Source organism: Etheostoma cragini, chromosome 4 (genome assembly GCF_013103735.1).
Source record: "Etheostoma cragini isolate CJK2018 chromosome 4, CSU_Ecrag_1.0, whole genome shotgun sequence".
In the NCBI taxonomy this organism is placed as follows: Eukaryota; Metazoa; Chordata; class Actinopteri; order Perciformes; family Percidae; genus Etheostoma; species Etheostoma cragini.
The window spans coordinates 7,537,787-7,564,287 of record NC_048410.1 but is presented as its reverse complement, the minus strand read 5'-3'; the positions used below and the strand labels follow the sequence as shown (position 1 = coordinate 7,564,287).

At 39.0% G+C, this 26,501-nt stretch overlaps 1 protein-coding gene across 1 annotated transcript; it reads left to right on the top strand.

Moving 5' to 3' along the window:
- The first annotated feature begins 296 nt into the window (after positions 1 to 296).
- Positions 297 to 17,557, top strand: LOC117943900 (monocarboxylate transporter 2-like). Its single transcript, XM_034870329.1, has 5 exons — positions 297 to 395; positions 1,427 to 1,647; positions 7,253 to 7,396; positions 9,318 to 10,133; positions 15,602 to 17,557. Exons 2-5 carry the CDS (start codon positions 1,431 to 1,433, stop codon positions 15,892 to 15,894), a joined length of 1,470 nt encoding a protein of 489 aa, XP_034726220.1. The 5' UTR covers positions 297 to 395; positions 1,427 to 1,430; the 3' UTR covers positions 15,895 to 17,557.
- Positions 17,558 to 26,501: the final 8,944 nt, after the last annotated feature.

Below are 26,501 nucleotides of genomic sequence, written 5' to 3'. Positions count from 1 at the left end.
GCTCTCTGGTTGTTTTAACAGAGGACTTTTCTAATGCAGGGTGTGCCTGTTAAGCTTAGATGGAAGACTTGTGTTCTTCAACGAACCCTGTGGGCTTCTTCAAAGTTTGGATCTTTTCTTCACAAGATATGAATGAAATGCTGAGACACAGGCCAACTGTTTTTGTAAGAAAAGAAGAAGAAGAAGAAAGTTGTCTACCCTCCACCCCAAGGATCTTGTAGATATTGTAGATTCTGAAACTCGCCAAAAATGCGAGGGGACCCCCCCCCCCCCCCCCCCCCCCCCCCCCCAGCTATCAGTGAGCACGTGACCTGATGTCAAATAAAGCAGCAGGCTGCAAATTTGTTCAGTAATTACTGTGGAGACAAACGGGCTGCGAAGGCGCTCAGTGAAAGGTAACGTGCACTCGGGCTTTGTACAATATGTTAAGGAGCTTGTCTGTCTTTAATGCTTTGAAAGGTTCAGCTTTACACAGCAGTGACGCTGTGTCACTGATTCCGATCATTGTCCACGTGTATGGTAACGTTACATCTCCTTCCGTCTGACTCCGCGTGGAAATTCAACCAGGAACCTTTCCTTCACTAAAAACGTTGTTTGAGCCGATCACATCTGGAATAACAATTATAGACGTTTGCACTGGTTTGGGGGAAAATTAGTAAGTGTGATCCAGTCTCAATTAAGTGACCACGTTAACTAAGTTTATTCCAGCGAGCGCTGGATGAGAAACATTACTTAACAAATACAACCAAAATTTCTGTTGTTTACATTGCATTTATAAGACATGTTATACTTTTCTCAATGCTGTTAGTCTCATAAATAGGAAACACTGTCACATGTTGCTACGGTCTGTATTCGGCTGTATATACTAAAATTACTAAACTTATTTAAAGGCGCAGTGAGTCATTTTTTATGACGCTATAAATTAGGCCTACGGGTTTATTCACATTAAGTTGATAACCGAGCTTGATGAAATGATGAAGCACCAGCATTTTGTGTTTCTCATAATTATGACATTTTTTTTTTAGGCCAGTTGAACTCTTGTCTTTACAAATAGAAGTTATGTAGACCAATATTTCACATCCTCACTTTGGTTAATTGGCATATTGTATTAGTCCATGTAATACCTGCAAGTTTTGGAAGTTATATGTTCTTTTATTTCGAAATTTGGCTACTCATTTGCTGACAAAGTTCACACAGTTTAAATATAAATGCCTGCGGTACATCATTAAACTTTTTTATATTGTGTGTGTGTGTGTATATGTAAATGTATATGTGCGTGCATGCACACACACACACACACACACACACACACACACACACACACACACACACACACACACACGTCCATTAATGGCATATATTTTGTTAGTTTGATATACATTATATAATCCAATGTTATGTATGTTTTGTACTCTTTTTTTAACAGGAACATGTCCCCTGCTCCAGCAGCTGAGTTGGACTACAAACCCCCGGATGGTGGTTGGGGCTGGGTGGTGGTGTTTGGAGCCCACATATCCATTGGATTTGCATACTCTACGCCCAAAGTCCTCTCAATTTACTTCAAAGAGATCCAAGAGGATTTAGGAGCTGGCTCCAGTGATATGGCATGGATTTCCTCTATCATGCTAGCTGTCATGTATGCAGGCGGTGAGTTGATTCAATCACTAAGCCTAGCTCCTTCATTGTCTGCTCATAAGGAACACTAATCACAACTATCAGTAGCTTTCCTTGTGACAAAATTAACACAAAATCGCTCACGCATCATTTGCTTAATACTATTTGAAAAAGGTGGGTAACTCCCTGTGAAGTTTATAGTGATGGAGTTCACATTCATTCCAGTGGTTTCACGCTGACCCCCTTTTCCACCTGGTATTCTAATTCGTCCTGAGTGATCCAATCACAAGTGGATAGTTTTAAGTATGTGTGTTCACACTTGGCAAAAGAATGTGTCATCAAATGCGAGAGACCACTTGTGATTGGATCTCACTTCACCTCTCTTGATTGATCAGTGTTTGTTTTTTTTTTTAACAGAATTTCCAACAAATACAATGATATTCAGTTTAACCAATTTTCAGCCAAACATACAACCATTAGTTGTTCAGTATAATGCATAATAAATGAGGTCTTTTTGTGGGGAGGACACTTTGAAAAGATTTACTAAATAGAAAAAAGGCTGTTATCCTTTTTCTGAATAGTTTAAAGGAGAATTGTTCCTTATGCAACTGGTAAACATTTTCGGACTTTTAGTTCATTGGAAGCATAGAATAAATCACCAAAAAAATGTATTTAAACTACATGCAAGTTGATGAATCAAAGTATAAAAACAAAGAAATGTGACCAAGATGTATACTTAATAGGGCATTTTACAATTTGGAGCAGTTGTATTTCATGGATAAACTATGTAATTTGTGACACTTTTTCTAAGATACCTAAAACATATCTTTGGCATTGCTGTATTGCAGTTTCTTGTTACTCATCAAGAAAACCACCTGGTTACCATAAATACAATAACTTCAAATCCAGAGTTTCAGCAGATCTGTTTGGAATTGAGGGAGGTTGTGTACCTTCAACCCATTGCAGGTTCTGTAGCCTCTATTAAATACTCCTGTACAGGACTAGAGAATGCATTTATTGTGTTCTCTTAACCTCCAAGAACCAGCACTGATATTGGTCTGCTGATCAAAGACTCCTTAAAATCCTTAAGAACATTGCACTTGAACACACCACAAAGACTAAAGCTAATGGTCAGCTGGATGCAGACATGTACGCCGAGTGTTGTGTTTTTTTGTTTCATGGCATCATGGCCTAAACTAGAGAAGTAAAATCCAGTTATATAGCATATTAAAACAATCATTTAGTTATTTGGCATCTGTCTTCTCTACAAAGAAAACCACTGTTGTGCTCATTTGGAAGAGATAGATCATTAACAAACTGACATCACATGAGTTCCACGTGAGTTACTGCACCCACTGAAATAGTCTTAAGCTGCCTAATTTGAGGAATGACGTTAGCATGTGTTGCTCACCTGACTTAAATTCAACTATATACACTTAGACAGTTTCATTTATGAGTAGTTTTATTTTTTTTCTCTTCAACACACATGCTTATTCAGAATGTATATAAGTAATTTTATGTACAATGTTCTAAGACCCTAAAAAGAGAGATTTGCTGTAATGAGAACATGGTTAGATACCAGAACATGCTTTCCCTTTCTTATAATAACATTACTATTATCTGCTCAATGTGTGCAACTACAGTCTGGCTTGCAATAGCACTATACACCCAGGCCTGAAATGGCACAGAGTTGTCAGCATCCAGGCACTACTTCTTGTACTGTGGTTCTCAACGGCTTTGGACCTTTCTTAGCCAAGCAAAGCTGTGAGTAGTTAAACCAAACAATGATGTTCCTTTCTCAGAATGTTTACGAAGAGGGGAATCTCTGTTGTGCAGTCGTCGTAGGTCGCCGCCTATGTTTGCCGTACAGGATTATTACAGGCAGCTTCAACAACAGCAGAGCGGAGCACTTCAATACATTTCCAAACATTCCGCTGACAGCGAGTGTGAGGCACGTATGCAGCATGCAGTTCAGTGCAGCTGCAAGGAAGCGCAAAGCTCTTTAAAAAAAAATTAGTCACAGAGCGCACCTTTATTTCTAATTAAATCAAAGAAAGAGAAATGTTCAATACTAGAGTAGTTTACTTCCTTTTCCAGCTGCTGCAATACATATGCAGAGCTGAGAAATCAGTCTGCACAAAATCATTTGAGAAGTGTTTGAGTTATTTGGGCTTTAGAATGTAAAGACTGCAAAACAGTCGTAAAGTAAGCTTTATTTATCTTCCCCTTCTGTACAATGACAAGAAGCTACAAAACATTAGTTCTGCTGGTACACAGCTGGACTGGAGTATGTGATGTTAGCTGTTCACTGAATGACGTGTAAAGCCCCCCCCCCCCCCTCGATTTCTTGCAGTAAGGGTAATTTGTTATGCATTACTCCCGGGCTGACCAGGGATATACCCGTGTACGTAGACTGTTTTTGTTTGAATTTCCAAAAGGAGGGCTAAACCCTGATCAGACCACCCTAGCTCTACTCTGGTTAAGTGGTGTGAAAAAGCTATTTGTACCCGTCTGTGTCTTCTGGCTTTTGTGTTTCCTTCAGCTTACACTGGCTGGATCTCCGACTGGTTGACAGATACCAGCTCTGAGTTGCAGGATTCACACTATATCTGGCCTCTCATGGTTCTAGTCGCATCCCATTTCTTTGTTTCAACCACAAAGTACAACAAAGCACTTTGTTTCACCAACATGGATCACAAAGTAAAGTACCGTTTAAAAAAAAAAAAAAAATCCAACATACTATTGGTTTGGTGGTTAAAATCTAAGCAACATTCTCTCATTTCAAAAAGGATACATGCCACATTACCCTGTCACAGCAAGCAAAACAATCTGAGAAACCTAAATTAACTTTTCCACAGCGGAGTTCCTTAGAGATCCGCACCATCTTCCACTCCTGCCTCCTGCAGTATGCAAATTCAAGTTATTATTATTATTATTATTGTTATTATTATACTACTTAGATTGAACAAAAACACACCAGGACACCAGGGTGTGTGACTCACCTGCACTCAACTTAGAGAAGCCTAACTGGTGAAATATTCTTCTCTCCTGTGACTCAGGCACAGGGCTTTATCATATTGTCCTTGGCAAGGCTTAAGCAATGTCACCCAGTGGAGGAGAGAGACAGGGGGAATATATCAGAGGACGGTTCAGCACACTTGGGTCTGACACCAGGGCCCCATGGGAGAGACATGACAGCCTTTTCAGAGAACCTCTGACTCAAGGAGTCCGAATGATAAAGTTATAATGGAAGTAGAAATGGTGGCAGTGCGGGAAATGCCCTATTGTGACACAGTTTCATTGAGAGAAATGATCTATCTTTGACCCCCTGCAGGCACCTGGTTAACTGTATAAACAGCAGGATGTATATATATATATATTTTATTGCATGTACTGTAGTTGAAGTGGTACAGCAGCCATACAATTCTTTACAGCTCAGCATTTCCAGTCCAGTTAATGACATAAGCACATACGAGGACATTTATTAATGTCTGGATTTGAATATCTTTTAGGCCTTTTTATTATAGGACAGCTGAAGATGTGTAAGGGGAGAGAGAGGGAATGACGCGCAGCAAAGGGACGCAGGTTGGAGTTGAACCTGCGGCCTCTGCAGCAACAACTGAGCCTTTGTACGTGTGGCACACGGTCGTTTACGGAGTTGTTTTTTTAAAGGGAAATTTCAGATATCAGTTGTGATATCAGTGCATGGACACTAGCCCAGTCAGTTTAAAATACGAACCCATTTTAATTATTGTTTAGGTTGTTTTTGAGGCAAAGGTGCCAAACACATTCTGGTTGTATTTGGGAGGATTTACTCCATACTATGTGATAGTAAACAGAATATCTTTATCTTAATCTGTGTTTTGGAATGTTATGCAAAAAAAAAAGCAATTCTAAGACATCACATTGTGCTTCAGGAAATTGTACCTGTATACATGTTTTGATTTTTCACAATTCTTGACATTTTATAGACCAACAATTGTTTAAAAAAGGAATGAGACGTTTGCTTGATAATGAAACCAATAATCATTTGCTGCCCTGTATCTTGGAATTACAGTGCGTTTGTTTTTGGAAGTTCACCGCAAAGCAATTGTGTTTTAATGTGGTCTTAAATGTTTTTGTTTGCTTGGGTTTCTGTTTGACAACCTTGCTGGCTTGATGCTATATCCTTGCATGAATATAATGTCAGTACTTTTGATATTTTGTTGGAAATTTTCAAACGTGATCTATGCTTTTATAAGTAGTTATGTATATCTACATTTAGAAATTCACAATGATTTAAAGAATGTGGTCATAGAAATCATAACTGGTTGTAACAGTATTCTAATATAATCAATATACAAATATATGCACTTACTTTCCTAGTATAATTTCTCATGTTCTGATAAATTAATCCTCAATCTTGATAAACATGCTCTTGAAGAAATGCTTGTCATGATTGCACCTGGCATATAAGTAAAGTGTCTTTGCTAGTTTAAGACAAACGTTTTTCAGGTGAATTTATGACATATTGCTAATTTAAAGCAGTGGATTGCGTCATTGTCCAACAAAAACCTGGTCTAAAGTCAATAACTCATCATTTCGTTGTCATTTTAACAGCCCATTAGTAAAATGTGCCGAGGCTCTTGCACAGCACGTGCACATTTATGGTTGTTACACGCACACACAGTGACGCAGCAGCAGACAAACATGCAAAAGATTAAAAATATTACAATGTAAAATGGTATTATGAAATGATCTGCTCGCAAACTTTCACTTCACGCACGAGCAGATCAGTTACTTTTCCTGAAAATCTCTTCTTGCTTATCAAATCCGCCATCATAACAGCAATGCACCAAGGTACAAACCTGCCTGGCTGTTGAAGGTTATGGGAGATGACACGCTGATTGTTTTATTGCATATTATGCCCCAAAACACTAAGTACAACCCTCTTGAACCATGTGCCTGGCACACGGACCCTTTTTTCAACAATTAAACTAGCAAAAGTGGATTTGGACAGGCCTTAAACACACCTGTACCACGCGCTTCATGCCGTGCGCTTAGATTATTAAAATAGGGCCCTAGGTGTTTGCCAAACATGTAATCCTGTTATGGCTCACTGGGCTGTTTTCAATCATCACACTACTCCAGTACATCCACACTGAAGTACTTCCTACCACTGCATTAGAAAAAAAACGCTAGTTTGATTGACGCACTTCCCATTTTAATATATGAATTGATTAAAATAAATGTAAAGTGAAACAATTGGTCTTTATCCCAAGAAGAAGAAATTTTCATTATGATGGACTGGAGGTGCAATGTCACTTTTTCAGGCAAGGTTATAAATGAATGGAAGAGTGACAGCATATAAAAGGCTGTTTAATTGCTGATTGATCACAGAGTGTAGCATTTTACATTATGTGGGGAGAGTATAATGAGTTGCCAAGTTGTGTCACATTGGACGCAAAAGTTTGAAGTTTCCTTTTGCCCTTGGTTTAGACCTAGAATAAGAACTGCTGTGGGAACCCCTTGATCACTAGCAGTTGGCACGTAAATTACATACTACTAACTGTTTATATTGAGCTGTAACATTCAATAATACTGAACCACTTCTTTCTCTCTCTCTCTGTCTTTCTTTTTGTCTTCCTCCTCCTTGCAGGACCAGTGAGCACTGTGTTGGTCAATCGCTTTGGAAGCCGGCCAATAGTCATCCTGGGTGGACTGATGTGCGGGTTCTCTATGGTAGCCGCTTCTTTTGGGAGCTCCCTCCTTCAGCTTTACTTTTGCATTGGTGTAATTGCAGGTACAGTACTTGGATATGTTTTTTTTTATTTAATTGTGACACTGCTGCCCTTAAAAGAAACTGGCTAAAAAGTCTTTGCAATCCTTAGACATTAAGTTGATCACAGCTCATAACCATGATAAAATAGATTAGATAAGATAGACTTTATTGATCCCAAGCTTGGAAATTTATGTGCCACACCTGCAAAAAATGGACAAACGTAAAAAGGTCCCCATGTGTTAGCTATTGAATAAACCAACTAATTATTTGACATAAGACATATTTACCATTTTGCTTAATATTCCCATCCCTTCTAAGACACTCTCGGGTCGGGCAAGTCTGTGTCTTTTCATATCCTTTTAGAATATCTGGGTTGCCAGATCTGCATCCCTTGAATGGGCTACCGTGCTGATTGTTGGGGCCCAGGGCATCTGTCCCAGGTCCTGGGGTGTAGTTAGAGCACCAAGGGGACCAGGGCGGTAATTAAGAAACCGTCACTGATCCCAGAGAGCATGGTCTTCCGTTGCCCTCTGTACTCTCCCGTAGGCTCCCATCATGCTTGTCACAAGGGGTCTCCCTGCCACCCTGCGAGGCTCATTACCCTGCCAAGGACTGCTGTGAAGGATTAATAGGCCTAGCAAGTGGCTAGGCCATGTCTGGTGCCCGGGGGCATGTATGTGCCATGCTCTGCTCCCCTGTGCCCTGGTGCACCTAGCAGACATATGCCTACACACACATATACACAAATACACACACAGGCAAAAAGATGAAAAACAGTGAGTTGCTTTTAGTAAGTACTTATCTTTGTTTATACAGCTTCTAGTCTAGATTTTAGATTTAATTGATTGTCTTTCTTTGTTGCCCCTTTAGGAGGGACTATCTTTTAAGTAGGCAGGAATATTCCAGGTCAGCTTGTCATCATACAAGGTTTTAGGTGTGGACTTCCGCCCGGGTTGGTTTGATTTTCTGCACCAGAAGTTGCTTCTTTGGAGTTAGCAGTGATTAGGATTTTAAGAAAACAGGCAAAATTGAAAAAAACAAAAACGAATTGAAAAAGAGACAGTTGACAGTAGAACAGAGGGTGCTCTGGGGGCTCTGGTATGCTGATGGACTTTATACCATGTATTGATAACCACCCCTAACAGTAAACACATGGAAATAAGGTTAAACAGTGTATTTCTTTAACATGAGTAAATTAAACCAAATAACCGAATCAGTCAGAAGTTACAAGATATATTTTTAAATAGTTAATTTTGTAAATTAGTTTCTAACAACATACCATTTAATTTGACACATTAACATTTCACTATTTCTTTATGTATTTAATTTGTTTTCGACATCTCTCTATCTCTCTTATAATTAAGAAATCCCCTGCCAATTACACAAAGATGCCACTTTTTGATGCTTGGTGTTTGAATGACCAAAGATGTCCACAGATGTTGACATTATTTTGACCCCTCACAAATCTGATAAGATGTCACACACAGTACCTTCTTCAGCTTTGTGTGTGTGTGTGTGTGTGTGTGTCTTTGTATATGTCTTGAGCTTCATTTTTATAAATCCCCTGTTTAGTTCTACCTTTTTCCTTGAGCTTCATTATGGAACCAGAGAAAACTATTACATTGACATTGGAAAAAGCATAGCATCCTAACCATCTACCTGTAGCTCTTCATCTTCATGGCAAATAAGGTGCTATTAAATGGAATGTATTACCAAGGCGCTCTAATTTATTTCTACTTCAATGGAGAAATTATTTCTGAAATAATTCCACCATTCTGTAATGAGATTTTTGCCAGCAAAAGTGAAATGAGATGGTACCTTAATGAGCACCAAATCAGTCTTGATTTAATTTGGCGAGTACCCTTTAGAGTTTACGTCCAGGAAGGTTTTAAACTCTGAGGATTTTTAAAATGTGACTTTTTTTTTTTTTTTTTTTAAACAGGTTTTGGACTCTCCTTAAACCTCAATGCGTCTCTCACCATCATCAGCAAGTATTTTCTGGCCAGGCGTCCTTTAGCTAACGGACTGTCCATGGCTGGGAGTCCGGTGTTTGTGTGTATACTGGCCCCAGCCAACGAATATTTACTCCAAAAGTTTGGCTGGAGAGGAAGTCTCCTTATCCTCGGGGGTCTGATGCTGAATTGTTGTGTTGCTGGGGCCCTGATGAGGCCTGTCATTCTGCCTCGTAAACCATCCACTTGTGCACTGCAGAAGAACATGGAGGAACAGCCAAATACGTGCAATACAAAGCTAAAAGGAAGCTGTATGAACAATGCTAAGAAGTTCTTGGATTGGAGCTTCTTCAAGGATAGAGGTTTCATCATTTACCTCATTGGGAATGTGTTGTTCATCTTTGGTGCCTACGCGCCCTTTGTGTTCCTATCAGCCTATGCTATTACCCAAGGCATTGATGAGTACTCTGCAGCCTATCTGCTCTCCATTACGGGATTTGTGGATATGTTTGTTCGGCCTGGCACTGGCCTGATAGCCAACAACAAGTGGGTCAGGCCCAGAATACAGTACTTCTTCAGCTTTGCCATGATTTTCAACGGAACGTGCCACCTACTGTGCCCACTGAGCAAGAGCTACGCTTTCTTGGTGACCTACGCAGTATTTTTTGGCATGAGTTTTGGCATGGTTTTCGCCCTAATATTCGAATGCCTGATGGACCTGATGGGAAATCAACGCTTCCCCAGTGCTGTTGGACTGGTCACCATCATCGAGTGCTTCCCCATGCTACTGGGACCACCTGCTGGAGGTAACTGTGCACACTTACCATACACTATCCATTTAAAAGACATGACAGAAGCAGCCTGACTTACTAGAAAAAAACAATATCTCTCTTTCCTTGTTTTTCTGCGTTGTTGAGTGTGATAAGCTAGGTACGTATTTCATTTCAGCTTACTTTAGATTACCATACGCTGATCTGTGCAACTGATGGGTAAAGAGGGAGTAAATGTACACCTACTGTATATACAAACACACACTTGTTGAAAAAAATCCATTGTAACAGCAGAAAAAATAGCCAGTTTGGTGCAAGCTCCTTTGTAAATAATGCAGCACACTGAATTACAAAGACAAATTATTTCTCCGTTGTGTGTTTATCTGTGCCTTAGTCATGGGCTGTGCATTGTGTAGCAGTCTGGATTTGGCCTCTATACAAATAACGAAACATTTAGAACTCATTACTAAGAAGCTCAGGTTTGTGTGGGTGATATGGAAAATATGTTGGAAACCTAAACAAAGAGGCAGAGCTGTAGCCCTGTGCTCCTTTTTAAGAGGGCCTATTATGCTCCTTTTCAGGTTCATATTTAGTTTTCTTGTAGAACATGTTTACATGCTTTTATGGCCTCGGTTCCTGAATACAGACTGTGCATTTCTCTATGGATTGAGCGTTTTTATACTTTCAAAGTATTTATATAGCACTTGGACCTGCTTCAACATCACAAGACATGATAATCTTACTTTTTACAATATGGGACCTATTCAAAAGAAACTTAGTATAATATTTGATGTTTTTGACATGGATATTAAAAGCATGTGCGCCAGAGGTGACCTTACTTTGATGACTTTAACCAGAAAAATACCTTTTCGGGTAAATCTTGTCTTTATTTAATTATATAAATAATAAAGAAAATATTAAGTTGCTACCATTTAATATATGGTGTTAGTGGGGGATTATCCTGTATAATGGGTCAGACTGACTAGTTATTTGTATTGTATCAGCATCAACCTTCAAGCTGAATTACTTAATTCGTCTTCTTACCAGTCCAACAAAGACAAGAAAGAAATCTTTCATCGGACTTGTGTCTCGAGCATTCTTCTGTCTTGGGCTTTAGACTGAAGTGTGAACAGCTAGCTCCATGGTCTAAATAACCTTGTAACCAGAAGGATATTGCTCACCCTCTCTGCTTTCTTGACATTTTCAAGATTAGTGCACTTTTGAAAGACACCACTATAAAGCACTTCAGTAGCATCAAAACAGTAGCATGGAACCAAATGACAGTAACTGCCTTTTTCTTTTTTTTCTTCTTTTTTTTTAAAGGAGCCATTGGAGAAAATTATTTGAAGTGACAATCAATAGAACAGAAAGCACTTTGAATTGAGATATTGCTGTTCTGATCAGGGCCTACAAAACTGCCAAAGTAGAAAGATCAGTTCTGGCATGTATATTTATTAACGCTTTCTGCTGAGGTAACTGCTTTGTTGTAGTAAGTAAATATTTTCACAGTGCTGGACACATGATGTGTAACAAACTGCACAAAAGGTTGAAGTACCAGACCCGCAGAGTCATTGCATTTTTAAAGTTAGGAGCCATTATGTATGTATTTGCAGTGATCATTTTAAAGCCTAAATTATGATTAGTTGCATAGTCAGGCAAAACATAATCAGCAACTATTTTAATAGATTCCAGACATTTTTAACAGTTTCAGACATTTTTAAACAAAAATCCCCATTAGTCCTAAATATATTAATTGAAGCCCTCAAGTTATTCAGATAGTAACAGTAACATTTACTGAAATAGCGGTAATGTAGTTAAGTACAATTTTGATATTTTGAGGTACTGTAAAATCAGATTAAGCTACCTTGTCAAATGTAAAATAATTAAAATGCTCTACCTTTACCAGCTACAACATACAATGATGAACATTTTATGTCTAAAAAGTTTGACCTGTTACCTAGGTTACACCTGGCTGCAATACAGTATAATGCCGATTGTTGAACGCCCTTGCTCACGTTTGTATTTTACGTGAATTACTCACATGCTACAGTTAAGCTACACGGCATTAAGATAATGTAATTATTAGTGGTTTATTGTTATTTACTAGCATTTATGATTTCTATGCATCGTGTATGGTAGCCTTTGCAATGTTATTTATTTCTTTGCAGAACCACACACACACACACACACACACACACACACACAGCCGTGGCATGCTACCCACGCCCATGTTTATACTGTTGCTTGATTGTAATAAAGCATCAACAGAGAGAAGTTGTCTTCGTCGGTCTGTTTTAGCAGACACAACTGGGATGAAGTTGGAAACCAGAATCGGCTTTAAATACAGTCCTAATCAACCCTCACTAACAAGTTTCAAATATTTTTAACACAAGTATCTGTACTTTTTCTTGAGTATGGGAAGTGAGTTCTTTTGCCATCTGAGATTTTCTGTTTTGTAAATCACCACACATAAAAACATCAAAATTACTAATTACAATAAAACTGTAATTGAGGTTGATTGTTCACCCATCTGAGCTAGATAAAATAAACCAAAAAAACTACTTGGCCAATGAGAGTAAAGCCCCCTTTTTTGCAATTTTTTTTTTTTAAAGCCATTAAATTAACCACATGCACAGTGTCCACCTAAAACTATGTGGGATGAATGTGTAATGCCGTTTCAATAGCACACAGTAACTTTCTCAACCATAATCAGGCGTGCACTGGTGTGAATTTGGCAAAATAATTATTAACATAGGCATTAACGATTTACCAGTGTCAATGTGATCAGTATGAAACGAGTTTCTCTGATATTTAGACATACTGAAAAATGTGTAAACAATGAAAAATAAATAAAATAAAATAATAAAATAACACCTATATACAATATAATGTCTATATGCAAAACATTTTGAAAAGCCCATTAATCATAGATTTACGGTTTCTCAAATAGTTACAGGGCCTCCATGAAAAACACAAGTAACTAACAGTGTTAGTTTTAGGCTAACTTTACAACTTATTAGCAAGTTTATAACTAACTGAAAGTCCAGTTTAACTCAGAGCTGTGAAAAAGTTACAATCATAGATCAATAAATCCTGTTCAGCTTTTCTGACTATCTCAGTTGGCAAGGGAGCGATCAAAAAACTCGAAAGAGCGGCTTGTCTCTAAAATGAGAATACTTGGATGACTCTAAAGCCAGCCCACCTTAAGTCAGTGAGCCCCTTCACTTTAACCAGCAGGTAGCATGCAGGGCACAGGAACTTGGCTTGGGTCTTGAGTTGTAGCATTTGATCACAGACAGAAAATGTACACACACTGTAGTGCTTTGTTCACTTATAGCATTGCTGCTAAATTTACACTCACCACCACACACTTGCCCCCCTCACTCTTTCTCGTTTTAGGCTGCTTGCTAGTAGCGTGCTCCTGATTTTGTGAACATCTGGATGGCAGTTCCTCATATGTGTGATCAAATTGGTGGTGTTGAAAGATTTGAGATGGCATCTTCCTTGCATTACTTTGACCTTTTAAATATTTCATTCTTCACTCCCGTCTTTTTTTCACTGTGGAAAAACGTCCAGACCTTTGACAATACTTTGTCTACAGCACGTAAATCCTGTGCTGCGTTGCATCACTGCGTCACAAACTCTGCATGGCCAAACAAAACCCAAACACACACACACGACAGCTAAACAGACAAACCCAATCATCAGTTGTTCACATCAGACCAGTTTTGCTCATTGAGCCGATGTATTAATGTTACTGAAATGATTGCCCATATATCGTTCATCCCTAACAATAGTGCTGGTGTTAAGTTAGTGATGTGCTTTAAAAACTTACACATAATAAACAAACAATTAATCAAAATGTTTAAAGCTCTTATTTAGGCTAGTGCTTAGCCAAACTATGTCCACTTTCAAGTTCCTGTAGAGGCCTGTTTAGTACCCTACATAAATACGTTGAATTGGTGCAGTACTGTAGCTGCCCATGACGTTATCAAATGTACATATTGGGACACTGACTTCTCCTTTGCCTCCAACCTGAGTTTTAATGAGGTGAAATTATACAGGCCCCCCAGTTTGTCTGTTCTGAGGCACTCATTTAATAGGATAAATAAGTGCCTCCCTGCACGTCTAACATTCTCCTCCAGAGGGCACAATCGTTATGTCTACCCTAACTATGCTCCTTGTTACTGCACCCCCAAACCTCCGGGTCAATCCAATTAGGAGGAAGTGAGGTAAGTGGGTGTAATTGGCCTTTTGCTTTGGGTGTTTAATGATGCTCAGTTCAAACTATCATTGAAGTCCTGTACCTGGGCCATAATTAAGCTGTGAATAAATTTAAAAAAAGAAAGAGGTGACTATGCCAGATGGACTTAATTACCGCTTAGCCAATCAAGGGTTGTCTTAATGAGTGTGATGGTCATTGTCGTACACACACCAGATGAGTGCTATCAATCAGGTGATACACCGTCTGAGATCCAAATGCAAAGTGACCCCTCCCAGTATGGTACATGCACACACAATTGTTATCATTGTTTGTCGTAAAGATGGTGATTGGCACTTAAGGAGACCTACCAAGGTAGACCTTGTACTTTAATAGATTTCGATGATATACTGTAACTTGCCTTGCGTTAAAGGTTTCTTCGAAGCTGTTAAGTAATGGAGTCATACAAGTTTGGAGGGAGATTAACCTGAAACAGGTTGTCAGAAACACTGTTGAGTTTGGTGATAATGCAAAAAACAGTGTTTTTTTTTGTTTGTTTTTAATTGGATGATGCTAGTGGGAACATATGGTTTTGAGAATGCTTTTCACAGCTTTTTCAAAATAATTCAGGTATTTCATCGCACTTTCATTGCTTTAACAAGGCTAAAAAAAATGGTATAAAGAGGGGATTGTAATAAGATGGATAGACAGGCCGTCATACCTGCTGAGATAGAGAGATAACGACACCCGGCCTTAGATCTGTTGCGGGGGGAGGGGGGTGTCTGGGTGCGGTTAACACTCTGAAAACCTGGAGGCTGAAATCTGATCTAAACTACATTTGTCACTTTTCTGCAGACTTGAGCTCGATATTTATGGCTCTAAGAATGGTCCTCTCTTCTGATTCGTTTTGGTAGCAGCCGTCCAAATTGCATCCCAGAGAAGCGCAGAGAGCCAGAAAGGGTGTAATGGCTCTCTGTCATTTCCGAGAGGGCTCTTCTCAAATTGTCGGTGCTCACTCTCACTCCCTTACACACACACACACACACAGAGACAGACACACACACACACAGACACAGACATAAGAAGCCAAATCTGAGTTTGGTCTTGCTCTTCACCTTCAAAGATGTAAAGTGGACGAATGAAGATATTATTCAGTGACATATTGCGTTTTTGCTTGTCATAGTGCACAACATTTCCCAAGTGTGTTTTTGTTTAGACATAGTGTGGTATAAAATAGGTATAGCTGACACTTGCTTGGATTGAAATGTAATTTCTGTGCACCCTTCTGCCCTTCTCCACCCAGGGTTACTGGTGGACATCTTTGGTGAATACAAATACCTTTTCTTAATGAGCGGCTCGGTGATTGTGATTGGCGGGCTCTTTCTCTTCTTCATGAACATCTGCAACTATTACATGCTGGAGAGGAAGAAGCCAGCAGAGGACAGAGAGCAGAACCAAAACAACACAGAGAACCCTGACCAGAGCACCTCAGACGAAGAGATGAAAGCAGCGATGGAGCAGACTGAGCCACGGGCTAAAGAGAAGAACGGAGCTCAGAGAGATTCATGTCCGGATAACGCAGAAACGCCTAATTAAATCGGAATTTAATGTAACTCTCCATTTATGCGCCAGTTAATCACTGCAGAAGAAAAGGGTTCAACAAGATGATCCAATTAAAGGAGCGCAAGTTGAAGCTGAAAAAAACATGTATAAAATGTGATGGAAATATGGCATTCCTGTTTGTATTATGCCATTTGACAAAGGCTACTGTCTCCGTATCGCTCTTGATGTTTCGTCTGTCCCTGTTTTTAGTCTCTTCAGTGGAAGTCTGCGTGATATATAAGTCACATGTTTAATGTATGCCATTATTTATTCAGTCTGTTTTCAATTCACTTTACTGTATTTTGCTTTTATCATTCCACTATCTTTCCACAAAGTGTTTTTATTTACTTTTTCCATACAGGTGTTTTATGCATAATTTGAAACTGCACATAAAACAGTTGTAAATGCACTTCCACACTCATTTATTCTGTCGATCAGCATTCATTTTTGTTTAACCATTTAAGTAATTTAACAAGCAAGAAGAGCTGTCCTTGGGCACAACATTGGCACGCAACAATCTCACAGTGACGAAGCTAACGTGCTTATGTTTAGCAGGTTTACCATCATACCCATCTTCAGTGTAGTGTGTTAGCATGTTAACATTTGCTAATAATCACATAGTACTGCTGATGCCAAGGGGTATGTAATTAGTTCTGCAAATATTTTTAACATTTAGCTCTGGTGATGGCTTTAGATGAAGAGTCTAGGGCCTGCCAACATGGTTACAAGTGGTGCTAAGGGTATTTAATGTCTGCACTAAATTTCACAGCAATTAATCCAAAGGTTTTTGATAAATTTCACTTCTAACCACAATTGTCAACTGCATGGTAGTGCTATCTAGGAGAAGTTGGAAATCTCCAGACAGTAGGATTCATTGTCTTGGCAACAAGACTGTCTCTACCAACCTTTGGTTCAATCCTAAGTAGATGTTGAGCTATTTAACCGGTAAAGTGAACTTTTTGAACTTCATTTCACGAGCAGAAAAGTCAGAGGATCACTAAAGTCAACAGGCTTCTTCCTGTGGAGACCGTGAATGTTTGTACAAAATTCACAAGTCAGTGGGAATGTTGAAATGTCAACATAGGTTGAATGTTTGCAGTAAATTTTACTTCTTTCTCTCACATGATCACAAACCAACAATTTTTGTTTAGTGATTTTTAGCTGTTCATTGCACAGTGATCGGTCTAACGGTCTATGAACTAATCGGTCTATGAATGTTTAATTGTTCTTGTGATGTGCCTAACCTCATTGTGAGATGTGTTGCACTCATATTGTACATCATAAAACCGACAATTGGTTTATAAACGACAATGTGTGTTCCACAGATGAAATGTAATACCTTTGTGTTGACATTAACCAGTGACATTTGTTCACTGGGCGAGAATGGATTTGCATACACTGTTATTTGATTCGATGCTCAGTGTATTTGCGCATGTGGGTGAATGTGTTTGTTGGAGTGAGTGACAAAAAGGTGAGATATACTTAATGGCAGCTTTTTGGATTCTGTGTTCCAGAGAATTAAATGACATTTTTAGTTTATTAACTTGATTATTAGAACTGTATTTTGTCTTCTGGCATCTTATATATGCATAATGTACCTTTTAGATAGTTTGGATAACACTATATTGTTAACCTAAATAAAATCCCATTTATTTCATTGCGTTTTATTTTATATACTGTATATTCCAAAAATGTGTTGTGTAAGATAACTTTGTTCTTTAAATTAGGTGAATAAATAGTCCAGACTCCTTTCCTTCATCACTTAGGGTACAGTTTTTGCATTCCACATCCAAGCAGGGAGGTAAATGACACTCGGGCACAAGAGGAATGCCGTCAAATCAAGATATACCACACAGCTTCTCAATGTCTGTGGCCATGGCAAATTTTTCACAACAATTACAGGACTGGGGAACAAGTTTGGAAATGTCAGCACCTTAAGGGCGTGAGCACCTAATGAAGCAAGGCCCGGATGTTCCAGGCTACTGCTCTGAGCTGCATGCAGCCCCACACACACCAGCAAATCAGTTGGCCAATAAATTAGACATGCATGTGCAAACACATACACACACGCACACACACACTGGTGCTATCTTCTGTCCCTTCTCTGAGTATTCGGCAAGGTCTTTGGACATGACAAGGTGGAAAGGTACCCCCGAGACGAGTTTATGGGCGCTGTGACCTGAAATCTGTTTATCATTGTTATATTTCCTCTCACTTCCTGTTCCCTTCTGGCCTGCTGACCCTCCAACAGCCTGCCCTCTATGTGTGTTCTCTCTGAACGTCATGCCTGTTGTAATCTATGCTCAATGGTTAAAAAGACTTTTGGGTCTCCAAAGGGTGTAGGTGGTCAGGTGACAAGGCAATGCTAGTTGAAAAATACCGCAGAGCAATAAAAAAAAAAGGATTATGAAAAACATGCTTTTAGGTAGTTTCCTGTTGTTTTATTGTTTTATTTATATGTAGTAATTTCATAGTTACTGCAATGTTATGTGGTTTATAACATCTCTCCTGAGATGAATAATCCTCAGTAGGAACATTTTCCTTCCCTCTGGCGTTCAGAGCCCTTCCATAACCAGTTTCAATACTTTGCTAAAGGATGGGTGTCGATGTTGCTGGAACATTTTATTTAATTGCAAAGTAGCTTATGACAAAGTGGCACCCATGCCTGCAAATGATAGGGATTTAGGGATGTCCCTAAATTGCCTGTGTATTGTCGGAATTATGTGTTAAGATCATTACTCTGATTGGATGTAAAACTTCCTGCTTCAAATGCAACCGATAACTTTGAAATGTGTTACTGTTAACCCCCGTTCCCCGCACCCCTTAACACACACTCCCGGGTGACAGGAGAAGAAGCTCTGGCTGTCTGGGAGATGTAAGCCAAATCGTCTGTAATACAGTTTTGTTTATTACATTTTATTTATTATATACTGTATGTATGTGTATATGTGTGTATATATACATGTATTCATTTGTTTCTCCGATTGATTTGTTTGTGGTGTCTTATAATCCCATGTGGGATGGGCCAAATGTTTGGCATGACACGGAAATAGAATTACACTAACTAACTGACTATTAAAGATAAAATAAAGAGTTTATTTATAAAACAACATCTAAAAGAAAAAAACACAGCAGTGTGTAAATTCTGCAATATAACAATAACCGACACAGCTGGGACCACCTAAAATATGTATCTGCACTCAGTAAGGAAGCATAAAGAAAGATATGCTAAGTATAAGTGATAATAGTTATATTAATCATATTACATTATGATTAATATAATTATTATTTACCAATCTGCCTCTTTTCCAAAACTCTCCAGAAATCTCTTCACACGAATATTAGCTATACATATTGGCTAGTCATGTATATTGTATGTTTAAGTTGTTTGGTCTGGTCTTGGTCTTGACTCGGCCTTGCCCTGTCTTGGTCTAGGTCTTAACCCCTCAAAGTCTTGGTCTTGTCTTGGTCTCTATACATTCTGGACTTGGTGATGACTTGATCTTGGTTTAGGTGGTCTTGACTACAACACTGTCAGTTCTTGTTAAACGAGTGGTAAACTTGGGAGTACATGATTGTAATTGGGTATCACTCTTCACTAAACATTTGCTATAGAACACATGTTCATCAGCATCTAACTAGAATAAATGGAGCCAGTGTGGACAAGAGACTGGTGTCTGGATGTTGATTATCAGCCCTTCTCCTGACCTTTGGATCTGTGCGAATCAGATCTCAGTTGTTTACAATAGGTGGCTGACCTGATGAATCTGGAGTGGTCTTACACAAGCGTATCAGAGACAAACTGTGAGGAAAATGTGTTCCCAGAGGGCTCAAAGAGCACTGGCATCTATTAACAGAAGAAATTGAATGGGATGTTTAAGAGCTGCAGAGATTAGATGGCTCGGCATTGAGCAAGCACAGGCTACCAATGTAATGCTTCCCTTGGAGTGAGCTCAAACTTACAGAACACAGTGAAGCAAGGACACACACGCACACGCACACACACACACACACACACACACACACACACACACACAAACACTCACACACACACAGTGGCCTTTAGGTTTGAAGTCGCCTACAGATGTGATGCTTTATTTGCTCAGGGAATACACTGGTGGTTTTTGCTAGATAACACTGGAAATAGAGATGTGATATTTCCAGGTTTCCCAAATCTTAATTATAACATGTCCATGTCAAACCCAACTGCGTTGTGGAAAAGGGTCTGGCAATGCGAGAATATTCGTACTAACATCTGAGCAAACATTCATCAGAAAAGGCTTAAATAGTATGTTTTTTTCAAGAGCCATCTGAAATGTCACAACATGTTCCAATAAAGAAGATGATATTTGTTTTCCACTAGTTTAATTTACAAGGCAGACTAAAACTTTCCTTAAATATAAAGAAAACATTGAAACATCGAAATATCCTCATCTGGATCTCTGGCAAGATCATCAAGAGACAACAATACATCCAGAACAGCTCTGCTAGGATCCTGATGAGGGTACACAAGCAGGATCATATCACCCCCATCCTGGAATCTCTTCACCGGTTCCCTGTCCCACTCAGAATAGAATATAAGGTCTCCCTCCGCACCCACCAGTGCCTCCACGGACATGCCCCCCTATATCTACAGGAACTCCTCACCCACCTGACCCTTCGGTCTGCAACCACAAACACCCTCCAAGACCCCAGAACCAAGCTTTGCAGCATGGGTGATAGGGCCTTTTTGTCTGCTGCTCCGAGGCTGTGGAACACCCTCCCTGAACATCTGAGGGCCCCACAGTCTACAGTAGATTTTAAACAAAACTTCAAAACATATCTTTTCAATAAAGCTTTTTACCAAATGTATTTTATAGGTTTTCCTCTTAACTACTTATTGACCTTGATCTTTTTATTTTTTAATTATAAGCTTATTTTAATTAATTGCATTATTATATGCCCTGGAGCACTTTGAGATTGCTGAAATGTAAAGTGCGACACAAATAAAGTCTATCGTTGTTATCTAGTTGATTCAGTCTTTAACTTTAACACATCATTCATTCATTAATTCACATTCAGCCCACTGATTGACCACAGTAGTATTACAACTGAACTGTGTACGGGAACAAGATGTCCTTGATTTTCACCACAGCGATGTGTCAGTACTGACGTATGGTCTGGCTGCACCATCTGTCTATTCTGGGATAGGGAAAAAACTATCTTTAAATAAATCTCAATCGTCCTGGACAGTGCTAAGCCCCACTAGCAGAGATAACAAGATGGGACTTTGATAACTTTTTATGGCATACTATACTGTGACCATGACATAATATACTCCTTATGCCTTTGTATAACATACTACATTATGACTATTATACTACGACCTTTTACAACATTTTTATAGCATACTATGCTATGACAGTATGAGTTTTTATCATGTTTTATGACATACTATACTAGAACCTTTTACGACACTTTCATAACTTTGACTCTGCAGGAATTGTTATACTATACTATGACTTTTTATGACATTTTGAATGACACACTATACTATAGAGGGTTTTCACCGACGTCACGTTCTGGGCAGTAACCCGGATGCGGGGCCATATTGGAGGCACTTAGACAACTTGACGGAGTACAGTGGAGTATTGTGCACTTTGGCATATAAGGAAGAAAAAGCGCAATATTTCTAGAAATTATAGTTTATGGGCAGTGCAGATCCATACGAGTTGGCTCCCTCTTCTTAGATCCCTGACAACCCGGGGATTCTTCCTTCAGTTGCATAACCCGAAACAGCTAGTCACCTACCTGCTTTTCTTGCCGAACCCATACAAAGCTGCAGACCTTAAATTCTACAAAGATTTGGAGGCCTATAACCAGATGGTGTGTGGATGAGTGAGGGAGACACAGTACCAAGTCATTAACCGCCGTTGTGTTGTGAAGGCCAAAGTAAGTAATGCAATGACCTTCAACCTAACCTTAACTGTATGACATCATTGTGATACTCAAGGTGTAGCCAAGAGACTCTCAATCGTTTTTTTTCATTTCAAAGAGCCCCAGTTTGCTATCTACACTACCTGAGTGAGTTTGAGCTTTGCCAACCACAAGTGCCTCTTTTCCCCTGATGTCGTCTGACATTTCTCTCCCTGGTTTTGAATAACTTTTGGAACTCGATAATATTCCAAATGTTTTTTCTCGGTTTGACCTATTGGAACAACCTAAAACACGGCAAAATAACCATTTTCCTTGATAAGCTACTTGAGTGCCTCTGCTTTGTTGTGATGCGAAGTACCTCCAATATGGCGACTTCAAGTCTGATGACATGTCGTGAAAACCCTCTATGACTTTTCTACATTTTTGTAGCATACTGCACTATGACTTTTTATGACAAACTAGAGTACAACTTCTTATGACTTGTCATGACATACTAATCAATTACTTTTTACGTAATTATGACATGACTATGAGTTACTACAACATTGCTATGAAATACTTTATTATGACTTTGTATGACATTTAATGGCATACTTTACAATGACTTTTTACATTTTCAGGGCATACCATACTATGACTTTGTATGACTTTTTATGGTATACTATACCCTGTCTATGACATTTTTTATGACGCACTAAACAGTCACTTCTTATGACTCTGTATGGCATATAACATTTTGAAGGCAATACTATACTATGACTTTTTCCACATTTTTTAGGGCATAAATTAAACTATGATTATGACATTCTTTATGACATACTATAGTATGGCTTTTTATGACTTGTATGGCATACCATACAATTACTTTTCATTCCATTTTATATGGCATACCCTACTATGACATTTTTTATGACATACTAAAGTATGGCTTCTTATGACTTTTTATACCATACTATTTTTATGACATACTTTAAGTTGACTTTGCATAACTTTTTTTTACAATTGTTATGGCATACTATAAAATGACTTTGTGTGATTATGTGAGTTCTATGACTTTTTTAGGACATACTATACTATAACATTTTGTGGCATTTATTACGGCATGCTATACAATCTCTGCAGTTGTAGCCTTACTCACAGGTTTTCAGTGGAATATTTCTTTACCAACCACAGCCATAAAGGGCTTGTTTTGGGGAACTGCTTAGCATGCTGCCACTACAACTTAATCTACAACCTGACTTTCTCCAAACTATCTAGTTTGTGTCACAGACAGAGAGACAAACAGTGACAAATATGGAGGAATTGGTGCAAAATAAAGAATAAAAGCGTTTGAGAAAGTAAAAGAGGGGGCATTTACTACTAGGGGAAGTATAGCAAATCCCTTTTCATCTATCATCCCTGTCTCTCCCATGTCCACTGAGCAGGGGAGGTAATGAAAGTAATTTAACGTACATCTATAATTAATATGCTCTCTTTGGGCGGTGTGGTTGGGCCGAACAGGTGATGGAGTGTGTTTATTATGTGTGTGAGGGAGCCGGCGTGACGGGGCACTGGGCCACTGACATGCTAATTTACTAGCCATTACTCCAGCAGCGCAGAGGTCAGATTGGTGCAGCTATATGGGGCACAGTCAGATTCAGCGCTCCCATTGGTACGGATGGAAAGTGTTTTTTTGTTCTTTATCGTCTACTCGCTTTTTCGTTCCTCCTCTCTGAGCCTCCTGAAGAAAGAGGAGAAAGGAGGCGCAGCACGTAGCAGCGCCCCAGGCCAACGTTCCCCCTCTTTCTCTGTTTCGTTCTCCCTCTGACTTTCTTCCTCTTGCCTTCCAGCCCACAACTCCCTCCTCTCTCTTTTTCCTCTCTCTGCTCTCTGTATAGTAAGTAAACTCACTTTCTCTCTGGCTCCACCGCTTTCAATTTATTTCTCCTAATATTCTCTCCTCCTCCAAAAAAAAACTCAGTGATTGCATTTCAGGAATTAATTTTTTCCTTTTTAAAGGCAGACTGCTTGCACAAACACAGTTCAAACCTGACTGCCCTCAGTGCTGTCTCCTTTTGAAACTCCCTGCTCTTTGAATGCCATCCGTTTGAAGAGAATGCCCTCTGCATTTCCATTGCACAGTCACTCAAGTGCACTCGCACACACTCTCGCATTTTCACACATACACAACCAGGCATATTAGGCTTGCAATCACACACACACTGATTTGCACCAAAAATACATATGTACAGTATATACACACTCACACACAAATTTGCACCAGTGTCATTGGTATAGAGAGCAAATGTCTCTTCATCTTTGAACTCATGCTCCCCCATTTCATGTCTCTCTTTTTCTTTCTCTGCCTTCACTTGTATGCATGGCCCTACTCCAGCTACAGGCCATTCTTCTGTATAGGGCTACTTTAGGTTAAACTGCTTGCGTGCACCTTTTAAACCCTACAACTGAGATCTAATGGTGTTGCTTTAAACAAAGCAGTTAAAGCTTAGGTCTACACAAAATGAAAATAACAAATACCTCGAGCAGTATAAATGTTCCCAGGAACCTGTTTTTCTGGAGACAATGTCACTATTACAATGGATTGTCCAAAGAACAGGCCATCACCAGGTGTTATATGTTACATCTTTTGTAGAAAGTAAGTGATCACACACACACACAGGGAAATTCAAGTGGCAGCAGAAGTACAAGAACAGATACATACACAAATAATTTAAAAAAAACAACACTTAAAATCAAACAAGAATACATCATACATTATGAATATTTATGAATGATGCATGAAAAACTAAAATGAATGGTATTAAATATTATATGCACCAACATAAATAGTAATTATACTGAACATAGTCCCAAAAAAGGGACAAAGCCAAAGATGATGAAAACATAATCGAAAAAAATTGCCCTTGTTGTTTTGTGTTTTGTTAATGTACGTATTCCCAGTGCTCACAGTGAGGTCTGTGGATTATGTGGAGTTTAACACAGTGTCTGGAAAAAAACACCACCTGCTCTGACACTTCTGAAATATAATATTTCAAAGCTGTGAGCACCACTGTATATTCTAATGTAAATATTCTATTTGCATACAATGTTTTTGGGTGATAGCAGAAATCTCAGATAAGGATAGTTTTAAAAAAACTTGAGTTTTTAATTTGTCTGTGTAGCAAAAATGTGATATACAGCCTATATGCCATACACCTCCATTGTGTTCAAAAAACAAAAAAACAAAAACAAAAAACAGTTGACTTGATCCCTCATACTACATTCTGCTGAAAGAAATACTAGCGCATATTAATCCACAGTGGAAAATAGTCCCTAGAAAATGTACTCCTGTTTGAGTAATGTTTGCTAAAAACTAAGATGCCCAGCTGTGGAAATACTGAAAAAATAAAAGTATATATTTTTGAGACCAGTTTGGATTCGTTAATAAAAAGAAATATGATTTACAGCAGCTTTAACCTTTTTAACTGTGTAATTTGAGTATACGGACCATTCACATCATCATTCACACTCTCTTTCCCCTGTTGACTGTCCTTTCCCCCTTCTCCGTGCTGCATGTGTTTAAGGATTTGTCAACAGATGTGGAAAGGGTCACTAGGTGTGTGGACTTTGCCAACCAAGTGCCCACATGTCTGATTTTAATGGGCAGCATATGGAGGTGGTGACTGATGAGTGGGAATCGGCTGGTGACAGGTGCTGAGTCGTCTGTCGCGCTGACCCTCACCCCTCAACGGACCAAATCAGAGGACACCTTCATTTAGCAGGCCTGACCCAAACACACACACACACACACACACTCACACACACACACGCACATGATGATTGTAGTATAGTAGTATATAGTGTTAGATATATTTAATGTAGTCTTGATTTAATTAATTACACTTAATTTCACTTGTTTAATTTAACTTGTTCTGGTTGTTCACGTAAATTGTAGCATAAAATAAAATGTAATTTTCCGCAGAATTGTGGCTTAAAATGTTGACAAGCTGGTAACTTTAAAAATCAACTAACGTTAGCTAGAGTTGCTATGGAGCAAAAAAAAGTTCATTTTAAGCCCTGCTTGTTAAAGAAAAGCTACAGGCTAACTAACTGAACAATAGCTAGCAAACAATTACATGTTTTGTTTAGGTGTAGCTACAGCCTAACTGAGTCACGTTTTAGCTAGCAAACAATAACATGTTTTGCTACTAGGGTTGCCACCTTTGTCTGATAAAAAACCTGGACATATTTACAATATCGACGACTGACCGACCGCTTTGCTCACAAGTAAAAATGTCCATCAGATTTTAGACCCACAAGACAAAATTGGCATTTTCTGCAGTAAGATTGTGCATATTAGGCTACTGAATATTTTGAACATCTCAAGTATTCCCATAAGAGGAAACTTATCTTACATAATTTATCTTAGCTTACCTGATTGCTTAGATACTGGTGCTTGTGCTTGCTACGTCACGTCCCATGCGGAGCCAATGATAACGCATTCTACACACAAGAGACAATGACTGCTCTGTGCACAACGCATAGTCTATATAAACTTGATAGAAAGTAGTAAATTGAAAATACATATTCACATATTCGCCTTGTGAAAATCAGGACATTCAGTGTCCTGGGAGAGTGTCTCCTGCCAACACTGCTAACCTCCTAATATCATGCAGTCTCTGCTAGCCTGGCCAAGTTAGCCAGTT

Coding starts and splice junctions, on each gene's coding strand:
- LOC117943900 (XM_034870329.1), top strand. CDS start 1,431: ATGTCCCCTGCTCCAGCAGCTGAGTTGGACTACAAACCCCCGGATGGT. Junction 7,397..9,317: donor TTGCATTGGTGTAATTGCAG/GTACAGTACTTG, acceptor TTTTTTAAACAG/GTTTTGGACTCTCCTTAAAC. Junction 10,134..15,601: donor ACTGGGACCACCTGCTGGAG/GTAACTGTGCAC, acceptor TTCTCCACCCAG/GGTTACTGGTGGACATCTTT.